General features: G+C 40.8%; 1 protein-coding gene across 3 annotated transcripts; it reads left to right on the top strand.

Annotated features, from left to right (window-relative positions):
* The first annotated feature begins 1,619 nt into the window (after positions 1 to 1,619).
* Positions 1,620 to 13,559, top strand: calcoco2 (calcium binding and coiled-coil domain 2). Of its 3 annotated transcripts, none has more exons than XM_084937142.1 (15): positions 1,620 to 1,708; positions 2,221 to 2,404; positions 2,489 to 2,591; positions 3,261 to 3,421; positions 8,475 to 8,600; positions 8,711 to 8,836; positions 8,912 to 9,004; positions 9,831 to 9,928; positions 10,005 to 10,074; positions 10,202 to 10,366; positions 10,448 to 10,636; positions 11,146 to 11,283; positions 11,391 to 11,520; positions 11,869 to 11,885; positions 12,184 to 13,559. In XM_084937142.1, the coding sequence occupies exons 2-15, from the start codon at positions 2,234 to 2,236 to the stop codon at positions 12,337 to 12,339; spliced, it is 1,743 nt and encodes a 580-aa protein (XP_084793268.1). In that variant the 5' UTR covers positions 1,620 to 1,708; positions 2,221 to 2,233; the 3' UTR covers positions 12,340 to 13,559. The 3 variants fall into 3 exon arrangements, with proteins under 3 accessions (XP_084793268.1, XP_084793267.1, XP_084793269.1); XM_084937141.1 differs by having other exon boundaries at positions 1,629 to 1,732; XM_084937143.1 differs by lacking the exon at positions 1,620 to 1,708 and adding an exon at positions 1,772 to 2,066.
* Positions 13,560 to 13,642: the final 83 nt, after the last annotated feature.

Raw genomic sequence — 13,642 nt, 5'->3', positions numbered from 1 at the left:
TATGTGTATGTGTGTGTGTGTGTGTGTATGTGTGTGTATGTGTGTATATGTGTGTATATATATATGTGTGTGTGTGTATATGTGTGTATATATATACATATATGTATATATGTATATGTGTATATATATGTGTGTATATATATACATATATGTATATGTGTATATATATGTGTGTATATATGTGTGTATATATGTGTAAAAAGAAAAATACATACAGCATATAAGAGAAAAATGACTTTATATTACCTTTATTCTTACACATACAGTTTGACACACTTATGCAGCTTTCTTGTAATTTCTTTAAGGAGTCTTCAGGAATATTTTTTGAGATGTCTCGAAGGACATTCAACGCTCTTCTTTGGATGTTGGCTGCCTTTAGCTCTGTTCTCTGTCGGAATGATCACACACTGCTTCAATAATGCTGAGGTCCTGGCGCCATGAATCATGGAGGCCAGTCCATGAGTGATGGTGTTCCACTCTGTGATTTTTCTTTCCTTGTATGGTCTTACTGCATTGGCTGTGTGTTTGGGACCATTGACATGCTGAAAAATAAAACTGTTGCCAATCAGACGCTTTCCAGATGGTATTGTATGGTGAGTCAAAATCTGACCTTGTTTCTTTGCATTCATAATTCCAACAATGATGACAAAATCTCAACACCACCGCCAAACCATGACAGAGCATCCACTGTGTATTACAAATGGTTGTGTCCATTAATTTCAAGTTTGGATTCATCAGACCTGTCAACACTGAATTTCAGTCCAGTTCTGGTGTAATTTGGCATGCCTCTGCCCTTCCTCCCACTTTCCCTTTATTAAGCACGACTTCTTGACAGCCATCCTTACACTGGGACCATTTCCGATGAGGATTCGGTAAATAGTAGATGAATCAACTGAAAGGTCAGATAGATCTTTTTTGTGTAGACCTGCTATGTCTCCTTTACCCTCCACTTTTCCACGTTCCTCAAATTAAGGGACATACAGAAAACTACAATAAGATATGCACCTTGTCGATGCACAAGTACTATTTTACACCTGTTAAACTGTTATCTTTGGTATTTTTCATAGCTTACACTAAAGAAAATCAAGAAATTGTGTTTCTGCGATGGTAACAAAGTGCCTAAAGATACAGTTTAAAATTGGTTCTTTGCTCAATTTTCTGTTATGTGTAGACAACATGGTTTCATCACTTCAGCTACATGCTTCTTTCAAGCTTGAATGAGTTATAGGTCAGTGTTAAGTGGGTTAATAAACAAAACATTCCTCTAAATGAGGAATGATCAAGTACGAGGACTGAACTAAAATCAGGGCAAAAGCATCCAATTTGAAAGACCTTCAGAAAGCCTGGAGGAGGTACAAATTACAAAATATGAAAAACTGAAGGGAAGGGTTAAAACAATGTTTAAAATGTATTGTTTAAATGTTATTTTTTTAAAGCACTATTCAGGTTCTCGGGACTAGACAAATATGACATATAATCATTCATATCTGACATCTGCAAAGAGCTTTAAAAGTTTTTCTGGGTTTCCCCCCCCAGGCATGAGGTTTTAAAAGATTGTTTTCAGCTCTTACGTGACATCCCCGAAAAAAGCCCCTTCTGCGTCACTATGAGGTTTGTAACGTTTACGTGCTGGCAAAGCAAATATCCGACGAGCATGTGAAGGCAGCACTCAGCTGGTAGTTCCCTGAGCAGCAGACGTCGGAGCGAGGTACTGACAACTGACAGAAAATATGTGAGTTTCATGTGTTTAGCCGAACATCTGACTGCGATTTTAGGATTATTAGAAGAGTTTCTGTTGTAGTTTTTATCTTGTATGCGTGGAAGACGTCGGTTAAGTCCAGGGTGCGGTCTTTTAGGCTGTTTTGCTTTCGATTTCTTCTTTCTTTCTTTTTTTTTTTTTAATGATCTATCGTGAGTTTACGGCCTTCAAAAGTTTATAAAACACATTTGAGGTCATCGGCTGGCAAGGGGGATGTCTTAAAAATAGCATTTAAGTCATTTCAGTTGTAGGAAAGTTGATTTTCAGACCGTTTTTGGAGCGTAAGCAGTCAAAGAATAGAACAATGGTAAGTGCGCAAAAGCAAATAAGCAACAACATCAGGAGGAGGCCTGTAACACCGGTGCTGCTTTCTGTCCTGACACCGAGAGCTTGCTGCACCTGTTCTCATCAGTCAGCGTCCTGAAATGTTTCATCATCGACCTTTATATGTTTTCTGGCAGACTGCATCTCAGCATGGAGAGCAACACTGCTACAGAGGTAGCAGACCACTCGGCGCGCACCTTCTCCCAGGTGGTGTTCATCGACATCCCTCAGTCATACCCACCGTCCACCCACGTCACCTGCAGCTACACCCTCACTGCGGCCTTCCAGCCCAACCCCAGGGACTGGGTGGGCATCTTTAAGGTGGGTTGGATCAATTAAATCCTCAACTTTTTATAAATGTTAAATCAAAGAATGTCCTTCTTAAGCTTTTCTACCCTTTTCCAGGTGGGGTGGACCACAACAAAGGATTATCATACCTTTGTGTGGGTGGAACCATGTATAGATGTAGTTGGGGAACAGACAGTGACAAGGCAAGCTTTCTTTAAGGGTAAGAAATGCTTTCACTTCTGTTTCCAGGTGAATGTGTTTGGCTGTGTTTGTAGTGTACACCCTAGTTGTGTCTTAAATGCAAACAGTTTCGGATTAAATCTGTTTTTCCTGAGCTGCTGTGTCAATGATCTGCACAGACAGATATGATTGTATCCAGGTTTCACCCACAGATTCATATTTTTCTTTTTGTTTTTTGTCCAGTTAAAATGGCAGAAGCTTAGAGTTCAAACAATCCATCACTGGTTTTTCAGCTTTACAATAAAGTATCCACATATTTTATGCCTCAAAGAGGTGAAAATACCCAATGTTTTGCACACAAGAAAGTCAATATGTTATATACCAAAATCTAAGCTTTTAGAAAGCCTTATTTTCATAATAATGAAACTTTTCCTGATATTTGATTTTTTATTTTTTTTTAACTTGCCAATCAGAAACCACTTTTAGCCAATTTTACAAGAACATGTAAAAACAAATCTATCATTCTGGCATCTTCAGGGTTTTTGTGTGTTCAGTTTATTGGGGGAGTTTAAAATGTAATATGGATCTTTTTACATTTTTTTTTTTTTAGCATTTTATTGATTGAGAAACAAAATAATAAACGTTTCAAAGAGCAGTGAGAGTTTTTGATTCATCATGACATCAAGATCTCGTTATCCGTTTCCTTCAGATTACTACCTGCCGAAAGATGAGATCGAGTTCTACCAGTTCTGCTACGTCGACAGCACCGGTCAGGTGCGAGGAGCCAGCACTCCTTTCTGTTTCAGAAGCTCTGCGGAGCAAAGCCTGGAGAGCAGCCCGGACGACGACCTCCTGGTTATCACAACACAGGTAAGTGACTTAAACCTGACATAAAGGAAGCGGCAGGGTAGCCAGGGTAATGTAGTGAGGAGTGATGTGGTGTTGAACAAGCTGGAGATAGGCTTCGAGACTCTGATTAGAGGGTATTACAGCAGATGACGACAAGGAAAAAGACGCATAACTTTTGCAATATTTTTCACTTGGTGAAAGCATGGCAGCGTCACCTTGTTGATATGTATGTCAAAGCAAAGCTCAGAGAGTTACAGATCGCACCCAGATGGTGGGCGGAGCTTGATGTTGAAGGACTGGTTTTAATTTCCAAGCTGCAGGTCAGGTATGTAAGGCCAAATAAAAGAGGGTTTACAGCCTCAGAGGTTCACAAGTGCCATTCCAAAGGCTGGATAAATGGGAGGGTTCAACCAATGTAAAGTCTTTGTGAATCCATCTGCTGTGGGAAATAACAAAGCTAAAAGTACCTATATTTGGAGTAACTAAGCTGTAGGAAGTTTTCTGACATCCAGAAATGAAGCTGCAAGACAAAAAAAACAGGACCACCTTAAAACCATCTTAAAGCATGGAGCTCAGCTTTGTGACTGTACAGCAAATAAAGATGCCTCATATGCCGCGTTAATGAATCAAAAAGAAACGCCATGAAAAAAGAAAGCCTTTTGCCCACCTACACTCGCCACCTTTCAAATTACTTCTTCAAGCTTTAAAGCGCCTTCATAGCCTCACAAATGTAAAAGACTCATCTGGAACGCCGTCACACTGACAAAATCCAGCCACAGATGTGCAGTATGAACGCGTGAGAAGTATTTAAACCAGTTCTGTGGCATTTCCTGCTGCAGTAGGTGCTTTGTTATGATGATGCATACACAGACTCAAAGTGAAAGCATTACAAGCTTTGCTGTCTAAGCTGGTAAAAACAAGTTATACATTCTAATAACAAAGCCTTTAAAAAGACTGTTACGGCCCTAGCAGGGCCTCCTAGCAGGGTCTCCTCCTGACATTGTCCTGGAGTGGGTGTGGTCTCTCGCCCCCCTGCCTAGGTGCTGTCCGTTTGGTACAGCTGACTCCCATCAGCAGTTAGAGGTACTTAAGGCCAGGGATAGGTGAGCTCTAGGCCAGAGCCAAGCCAGGTAATTATAGACCGATAGCTTTACCATCGCATATATGTAAAGTTATAGACAGAATGATAAATGAAAGATTAATATATTATGTAGAAAGTAGAGGATTTATCTAAATATCAAAGTGGATTTAGAAGAGGGAGAAGTACTATGGATCCAGTATTGTGTTTGGAGCATGAAATTAGGAGGGCTCAAATAAATAAAGTGTGTGTGGTGGCAGTGTTTTTCAATATGGAGAAAGTTAATGATATGATGTGGAGAGAAGGTTTGTTAATTAAAATCCATAAATTGGGTGTTAGGGGGTGGATGTATAGGTGGATTTTGGATTTTTTAAAGGGTACGCAAATACAAGTGAGAATTGGAAAGTGTTAGGGTTCCTGGGTCTTTGACCCAGTGGTTTCTGTTTTGTACCCTTTATTTGTGTTCTCTTCTTAGTTTATTTTTGTGAAGGTTTTGGTTTCTGTTTTGCATTTCTATTTTTTCCCCAGTTCTTCTTGGTGTTTGATTATGTAGTTCTCAGGTTTTGGTTTCCATACTCCCTCTATTCTGTGTCCAGTCAGTGTCTGTGTCTGCCCTGTTCCCACATCTGTTACAGTGCCTGCTTGTGAGTCTGTGACTATAAGTTCAGTCTGTTTCCTGTTTTACTTTGAAAGTCCATATCTCATGTTAATGCGTCTGGTTTTGCTTCCTTTGTCTCGTCAGCCCTGTTTTGTCCCAGCTGTGTTTCCCTTCTGTCTCTCATCTTTTGATTGCCCCCTCTGTGTATTTAAGCCCTGTGTTTCTGTGTCAGTGTCGCGATCTACCATCATATTGTACTGTGTGTTCTGTCTGCCAGCCTGCCGCATTCGTTTATTTTGTATTCTAGTTCAGCCAGTTTTCTGTTTTGCCGCCCAGCATTAAAGCTGTATTTAAGTTCACCTTTTGTTTCCGTGAGTCTGGATTTTGGGTCCTTTTCCTGCCCGCACACAGCCTTCACATGACAGTTATTCAGGAGAGGTTTTCTGTAGAGAACGGGACTCCTCAGGGGAGCATAGTGAGTCCCTTGTTGTTTTCTCTAATGATTCATGATGTGTTTAATGATATAGAGCGTGGGGTGGGATGTTCACTTTTTGATGGAGCCTTATGGAGGAGAGAGAGGAATGTAGAATTTATTGTAAAGAAGCTGCAGGAAGCAGTTGGTAAAGTTGAAGAGTGGTCGTATAAGTGTGGCTTCAAATTTTCAGTTTGATAAGACTAAGACAATGATTTTTACAAAGAAAGGGGTTAGTGAGGAAGTTAGGTGAAGCTATATGGAAGAGTGAGCAAGTTTAAGTTTCTGGGTTTGTGGTTGGATGGGAGGGTAACTTGGGGTGCACACATTCAGGAATTGGTGGGTAAGTGTAAAAAAGTTTTAAATATTTTGAGGTGTTTAGTTTGGAGGGATTGGGGAGCGAATAGCGAATCCTTGGGGGCCATATACACTGGGTTGGTGAGGTCAATGTTAGATTATGGTTGTGTGGCATATAATTCGGTAGCAGACACTACTCTCGGGAAATCAGATGTTGTTTGGTATCAGGTGTTGAGACTTTGTACAGGGGCATTTAAAACAACGCCTACTGTAGCCTTGCAGGTGGAGATGGGGGGGATGCCACTAGGATTGAGGAGAGAACATCTTAGATTGAATTATTGGGCAAATTTGCAGGGGCAGGATCACCCTACACTAGAAGTATTTAAACCTTGCTGGGAGAAAGGAAGGAGGGAATTAAAGAGCTTTGGATGGGTGGTGGTGGTGGTGGGGGGGGAGCTAGAGAATTTAATTTGGATCAGTTAGTCATATGTCAACGAGTACCGTGGCCTGCAATCCCCCCCATGGATACTTCCTGAAGCAGTAGTAGATTTTGCATTATTGGACAAGAAGAGTAAGGATAGGCAGGCGGTCTAGACTCCCATTCAGTTCAGGGTTACATTGAACAGTATTATGGGTATGTGCAAGTATATACAGATGCAAATCCAGCTAGTCAAGTGGGGGTAGAAGTGGTGATTCTGGATTTTATGGTAGAAATTGGGAAGAGAATAAATGATGGCTTGTCTGCATTTACAGGAGAAATGATAGCAATTCTATTAGCGGTTCAGTGGGCGGAAGAGATGAGGCCATTGAAAGCAATTATTTGTTCAGATTCAAGAGCAGCCATGGTCAGTCCACAGAGCGGTCATTCAGAAGGTCGATCAGATATTTTAATAGAGATTCGGCAAAGTCTTTTCAGAATACATATGATAGATCTGTTAGTAGTGTTTATATGGGTCCCAGCTCACTATGGGGCGAGGGGGAATGAAGAAGCAGATAGGTTGGCAAAGGAAGCCACTTATCATAGGATAGATGATCTGGCGGTGAGTTTTGTTCAAGCGGATTAAGAGTATTATAAAGCTAGAAATGAGGGCTAGATGGCAAAAACAAAGAAGAAAAGAGGGGAAGGTGGTTATATAAAATTCTAAGGGGAGTAGGAGAAAGGAGAGCCACAGGACGGAGTAGGCGGGAGGAGGTGGTGGTGTCAAGAATGAGATTTGGACATACAGGATTAAATTCTACACTATTGTTGATAGGGAAACATAATTCAGGGAAATGTGATTATTGTGGAGAGGAGGAAACTTTAGCACAGGGGTGTCGAACTCCAGGCCTCGAGGGCTGGTGTCCTGCAGGTTTTAGGTATCACCCTGGGTCAACACACCTGAATCAAATGATTACTTCATTACCAGGCCTCTGGAGAACTTCAAGACATGTTGAGGAGGTAATTTAGCCTTTAAATCAGCTGTCTTGTATCAAGGTTACATCTAAAACCTGCAGGACACCGGCCCTTGAGGCCTGGAGTTTGACACCTGTGCTTTAGCACATGTTGTTTTGCAGTGTTGGAAGTATAAGGTAGAGAGGAGACAACTGGTCCAAAGTCTCAGTAACATTTAAAATGAAATTGGATCTTAAGTTATTGCAAAAGGAGTCGGAAAATAAAAGTTATCAGGCTTTGTTTTAAGTTTTTGAAGATTGTTTGGAAGGATATGAAGTTGTGTGTGTGCTGCTTGACTCCTGCTCAGTGAAGAGGAGTGGGTTTGGTGATTAACCTTCTGTTTTGCTTAATTTTTCAGGGTTTTGACCAACTACTGAATTTTGTTGTTTACTTTCTTTTTTTTTAATGGTGATAGCAGCTTGACCATCTCTGAGTTTTGTTGGAATGTTAATAAAACCTTTTTAATTTAACTGTTTTACCCCTTTCTCTCCTTTTTCAACCTTTTTGTTACTTCCCCTCATCCCCTAGACATTTTCATGTGTACACATTTTCCTGCTGTTTGAAGGGTTTTCTTGACTTTGTCCACCTCTGTTTTGTCTCTGTATCCCCCGTCTTCATTCCACTTCCAGTTTATTTTGATGATTGTTTTACCTTGCTTTCCTCCTGTGAATTGACTTGTCTTTTCCCCTAATTCCTTGATGTTGTGGTTTGTTTGTTTTGTTTGTTTTTTTCCCCTACCCCAAGTCTCATCTTTGCCTGTCTGAATTCTCGCCTGTGTGAGCGTCTTCCCCACCTTATCTCCACCTGCACCCCTTTCAACCCTGTGTACATTCAGTCTTTATACTTTGTCAGATTCTGTAATATTTTATTCCACCGTTTTCAGTGTCCATGGAGGGTTAGGTCTTTAGTGCTTAGTTCTGCAGTGAGCGTGATAGATCTCAAACACTGTTCGCAGTCACGTGTCAGCGAGCGTCTGGGCTATTGAAGAGCTTCTGAAGATGTTTGTTTTAGCCAAAAAAAAAAGTATCGGTGATCCCTGAGAGGTCTTTGCTCACCATTATACTTCTAATACTTCAGAGGGGTTAAATGCAGTGCTTGCTTCTGACTTTTGTCTCTCCAACAACACATGAGAGCAGGTCGCAGTGTCTGAAAAGTAAACAGAGCTTTTTATTGACGTTTGTTTTTTCCTTTTTCCAGGACCAAGTCGAGCAGAGCTTACGCGAGAAAGCTGAAATGCAGAAAGAGCTGGATCAGATAAGAGCTGAAAACGAAACCTTGAAGAGTGCTCTGCTGAGGGAGCAGCAGCAAGCTGACAGCTTAAAGGTCCACTTATCTTATTTTCCACTCCGCCATTTGTCTTGTGCAACAGAGAAAATAGTAAAGTGTAAGCTGAACTTTGGTAAGCTGACTCAGTGTTATTGATTCTCTCACAGGGGCAGAATGAGCAAGAAGAGAAAGAAAACGCCGAACTGGCCACTGAACTGGATCAAACCAAGCAACAGATTGAAAACCTCAGAAGCTCTTTGCAGCAGCAGCTGAAAGAAAATGACAGCTTGAAGGTTTGCCCTCGCTTGACATGTTACATCTAAATTCAGCACTTCGACATCGGTGTAAAAACTTATGTTTGACGTTAGGAGGAGATGGTGATCCAGATGACGAAGCAGATGGAGATACAGCAGGACAGCGTCACTGAGAGGAGGGAGCGGAGTTCATCGAGAACGAGCGAGGTAAGATGGATTCTGTCTCACTGTTAGACAGTCTAAAGTAAGTGAGCTTTGTTAAGTGGGAGCTTTGAACACCACCAATGTTTGGTTCTGGGCTGTATGTGGACTAATCCACTGTCCAGCTCCCAAAGTGCTGAAAGGAAAATCGCGTTATGCCGGATTTGAAGTGATAAGCTGTAATATTTGATGTTTATGTTGCATTTTTAATATGCTTTGAGTTGTAAAGGTCTCAGTGATGATCTCAGTGTGATTTCCCGGTTAAATTAAAGTAAATAAAGAAGTCTGTAGAGCCAGTTTGCTCAATGCAAGCCGTGTTTGTGCAAATTATGTGTGCAAACAAACTTCTTTTTTTAAACTGCCACACTTCACTCTAATGGCAGATATAAAAAATAAAAAATCTTGATACCACAGTCACAGTTTTGTAAAATTGTTGTTTTTCTTTCCTTTTTTCCCATTTTCATCATTTTCAATCTGTTTCACATGTCAAGTGAACCCTTCTCCTATGCCTCCTGATCTGAATCTTACAGTAACCTTGTAACGTTGGACCCAAGAAACATAAGCTGGAGCGAATATGATGACAGCAGAACTTTTATTTAATACTGTGGTTTTTACTGGGACACAGACACTCCCGCTCTCTCTCTCTGCTGTCACGTCCGCTTCCCTCCTCCGACTGTCACTGCCAACATATAAAGAGACACAATCACTGTCAGATCCCAGCACACCTGTTCACCCCGCCCCTGCGCCACCCTGGGAGCTCACTGCGTCACCCCTCCTCTGCAGCTGGCCAGAGACCACACCCACGCCACAAACCTCTTCCTTGTTTTTACAGGAGAAATATGATCGAGCTGTGCAGAAGATCAACCAGCTGAAAGACGAGCGTGAAAAGCTGAAGGAGGCGATTGAGGCCCAGAGTGAGGAGATCTCCAAGTGAGTCATTTTCTACTTCAAACCAAAACTTTTAGAACGCATCTGCTTACTGATGCTCGAATCTGTGCGTTTTTAGGCTGAATGCAAAGGTCAGAGAAGGTGAACGGGAGCTGTTTAAAGCAAAGGACGGCATCCAGCTCATTGAGGTAAATCTTTAGTTAACTTTATGTACTGCTGTGATCATTTTAAATGGGCTGGCCTGAGAGTTCATCCATTCAGTTGTCATTTATTTGGAACCAGAAAAATACAAAAATATATATTGCATGCTGGCAGGTGGACCTTCAGAGCAGCAGGAAAGAGAAAGAGAGGCTCGCTGCAGAGCTGCAAAGACTGCAGAGCCTCACCTACAACGTGGACAAAATGCAGAGGGAGAACCAGGACTTACAGAGGAGGCTTTCAGTGCAGGAGACTCAGCAGAGCCCGTCGGATGACCTAATGGTGCGAACAGGTTCAAAAAAAGGGGATCGTAACCTCCTAAAGTATCTAATTTCATGGCTTAAAGATGCGTCTCCTCCTTAGTTTCAGTGTCAGACTCTTACCAGACAGCTACATGAGACTCAGGCCAAGCTGGCAGCTGAAAAGGAGGAGACCAGAAACGCCAAGAGACGTAATGAGTATTTGGAGGCGGAGATGCAACAAATCCGGGATCAGCTGGAGAACGTGTGCAAAGCATTGGATGTCGAAAAACGGAAGAGCAGCAAATTTGAGGTGAATCGATGTGAAATTTTAATCTTTTAAGATTTAATTCTTATCTGTTTTGGGTTTTCTTTTTTTCCTGCTCAAACTCCACCTAAATCAGAACAAGCAAGAAAAATCAGCTGATAATCATTAAAATAAATATAAATAAATAAAAATAGAAGAAATGCTGAGAAAATTAAATGATGCTATATTTATCATGTGCATATTGTGCCTAAACTCATGATATAATATAAAGGTACAGACTAAAAATTCAGCTTATTATTTTTTAATATTTAGCTGATCTGATACTTTGTGAGAAATGTGCAAATATCAAACCCCAAGAGCCCTGAACTCGACTCTATATGATACCTTTGGATCGGACCTCATTAAAGTTCTCAGCGGGTTTGACACAGGCTGGAAATTCTTTAGACTTACAGTGTTTTTAATTCTGTGGTTTATTATCATTTTGGAATTTTTGACCTGCAGTTTGTCTGTTGGACGTTTCTGAAAATTGAACTTGGTTTTCTTTGATTTTTCAGCTGCAAATCCATGAAGTTAATGAAGTGTTGGCAGATAAGAACATCGCCATAGATGAAAGTGTGTCGACCATAAATCGGAAAGACAATCAGATCACACTGCTGACACAAGAGAAGGAGGAGCTTGCTCGAGAAAACCAGGTACACACAATAATGCTGGCTCTACTCAGTAGATGTTCAAACTCAGAATCACTTTTTAAAAAAAAAAAAAAAAAATGTTGACACCTTAACTGTGTTTATTTTGCCAGACTCTCAAAGAAAACATTCAGGACCTGCGCAGACTTTACACAGAGCCCCCTACGACTCCTGCAGAACCTTTGTACTTGCAGCCAGATGACGACGCACCACCTGCTTCAACCCACGTTTATGAAACCATAGGTGGGAAATGGTCTCACACATGTACTGTCTAAAACCTACCAAATCTGAAGAAAATACTAACTTTAGTATATTTAGCTATTTACACAAACCTTTACCTTGATCTTACAGCCCCTCTAAGTACCGAGGGGCGACTTGGAGTGTGGTTCTTCCCGCACTCAAAATTTCATGTGTACAGGACATGTGTGCATGAAATCATGAAACTCTGTTTTGGTTGCAGTTCTTAACAATCTTGCAAAACTGCACTTATTTCATGCCTGTAACGTGCTTTCATTTAAAGATTCGTATCACTGTGTAGGTGAAAAATTCTCCTCTTATGGCGCTCACTGCTTTTCTTCTGTCTCATTGCAGGACCAGAGGACGAGGAGGTGAGTCAAATACTTTCCTTTTTATTTAAGTTTTTATATTTAATTCAGTCCAGCTTCATACCTACAGTGGTTTTGGTTTAGGATTTATTTTTTCCTGATAACCTTGGTGTAGATATCTTAACTAAAGCTGCCGCAGAGTGACTCCCATGGTATTTCCCTTCTCCAAAACACATTAATGAGAAAAGCGCCCCTCCCTCGAGTGACTCGACTGTTTAGGGTTTATTTTTGAAGCGGATTTAAAACTTAATCCGCTCGCTATTCCATTACGACCCCTGATGTGCTGCCGTCTCCATTTCAGTCGCTGGTGTGTCGTCACTGCCGCGAGAGCTTCCCCGGCATCACCCAGGACGAACTGGATCAGCACGAGCAGTGTCACCGCGTCTGCCCCTTCTGCACGATGATCTGCGACGACATGGACCAGGCCACGTTTGAAGATCACGTCTACAGCCATTAGAGAGAGCGGCAGCAGCGTGGTTTGAATAAGTCTTAAGAGATGGGTGGTTATACATTTAAAAGTAACTTCTTGGCTTCAACATGTTGGCCTGCAGACACTGGAAACCTGCCTGTGTTACATAATCCTTTGCGGCCTATGTTATTGCATTTAAATATAAAAATGTAGAAGTAGACGGCACAACTTCTCTGCTTACATTTTGGCACATGCGCACACACAGATATTTGGCTCTGCTGCTGGTATTAACACAAGTGTCAAACAAGTCAGTTAAACTAGACTACAGTCAAACGCCTCATTAAAACCTACTTAGGACATGCAAACTTCTGAATGCACGCTGAAAAATTCACTCACACACACACGTTATAAAGACACACCCGTGGTGGTTTCACATGAATTTAAAGGCTGGTTAGTGAATAAATCCCAAACATTATGAATATGGGAGATATTTAGGCACACAAACACTGATGTTGAACCCCTGCCACATGCAAAACATGTAATGTTTCGCACCACAAATTTGAGTCTACTTCTCCCCCCACTTTTCTTAAGTTTTTCCACAGGCACTGGTTTGGTGAAGAAATTGGAAAGTTGTGTGGAAATTCAAGTTTCTTAATATTATAGACTTTAACTGTATTGTAACTGTCCTCTAATCCGTAATCATAATGTGATGCTTCACTGCTGCAGAAGCCTCGAGGCAGATAGTGGTCTCATTGGTGGTCACCCTAACATTGTGCTATCGGAGTATGTTGTTTTTGTTCTCCTAAGTTTCTGAAATCAGGAAAGATTATCAGTCATGTATAACGGAAGAAGTATAGTTAAGATCAAGACTCCACTCATATTTGCTGAAGAGATGATAGATAAAACCTTAATTTACCTGACCTGAACATCATCGGGGAGGATTTTAAAAAAAAAAAAAAAAAAAAAAAAAAAATTGTTGTTCTTTCCAGCACAAGCAGGATGTGATATAATCTTAAAAAAAAAAAAGACCCCACTAGCAGTTTAAGATCCCATCTTTGTCTCAAAATCTTAGTAGTCTTTAGTTTCTCACATTGAAAGTCAGTTTTAAAGTTTTTACTTTTGAATATAGCCATCAGAAAAATGTGTGATTTTATTAAATGATCCTTGAAGTTGATGAATAGCATTTTAGGTTAATATCGAAACTTGATGAAATATGAAATATATTATCCAGAGTTATTCATTTGTCTTTGCACTTATCTGTAAGAGGAAATTATGATCAGTTATAACCAAGTCATTTATTTAACCAGGTTTCTGATGATTTGAACATGTAACAAGTTTGAGTCAAAAGTCA

The sequence above is a fragment of the Perissodus microlepis genome, chromosome 8 (assembly GCF_051167445.1).
Source record: "Perissodus microlepis isolate ML-2025 ecotype Zambia chromosome 8, ASM5116744v1, whole genome shotgun sequence".
Taxonomy (NCBI): Eukaryota; Metazoa; Chordata; class Actinopteri; order Cichliformes; family Cichlidae; genus Perissodus; species Perissodus microlepis.
The sequence above is the reverse complement of the archived record's forward strand: the minus strand, read 5'-3'. Positions and strand labels throughout refer to the sequence as shown.

Bases quoted from the DNA above. Each gene is read 5' to 3' on its own strand.
- calcoco2 (XM_084937142.1), top strand. From the start codon at position 2,234: ATGGAGAGCAACACTGCTACAGAGGTAGCAGACCACTCGGCGCGCACC. The intron at 3,422-8,474 runs GTAAGTGACTTA...TCCTTTTTCCAG, and splicing joins TCCTGGTTATCACAACACAG to GACCAAGTCGAGCAGAGCTT. The intron at 11,284-11,390 runs GTACACACAATA...TTATTTTGCCAG, and splicing joins AGCTTGCTCGAGAAAACCAG to ACTCTCAAAGAAAACATTCA.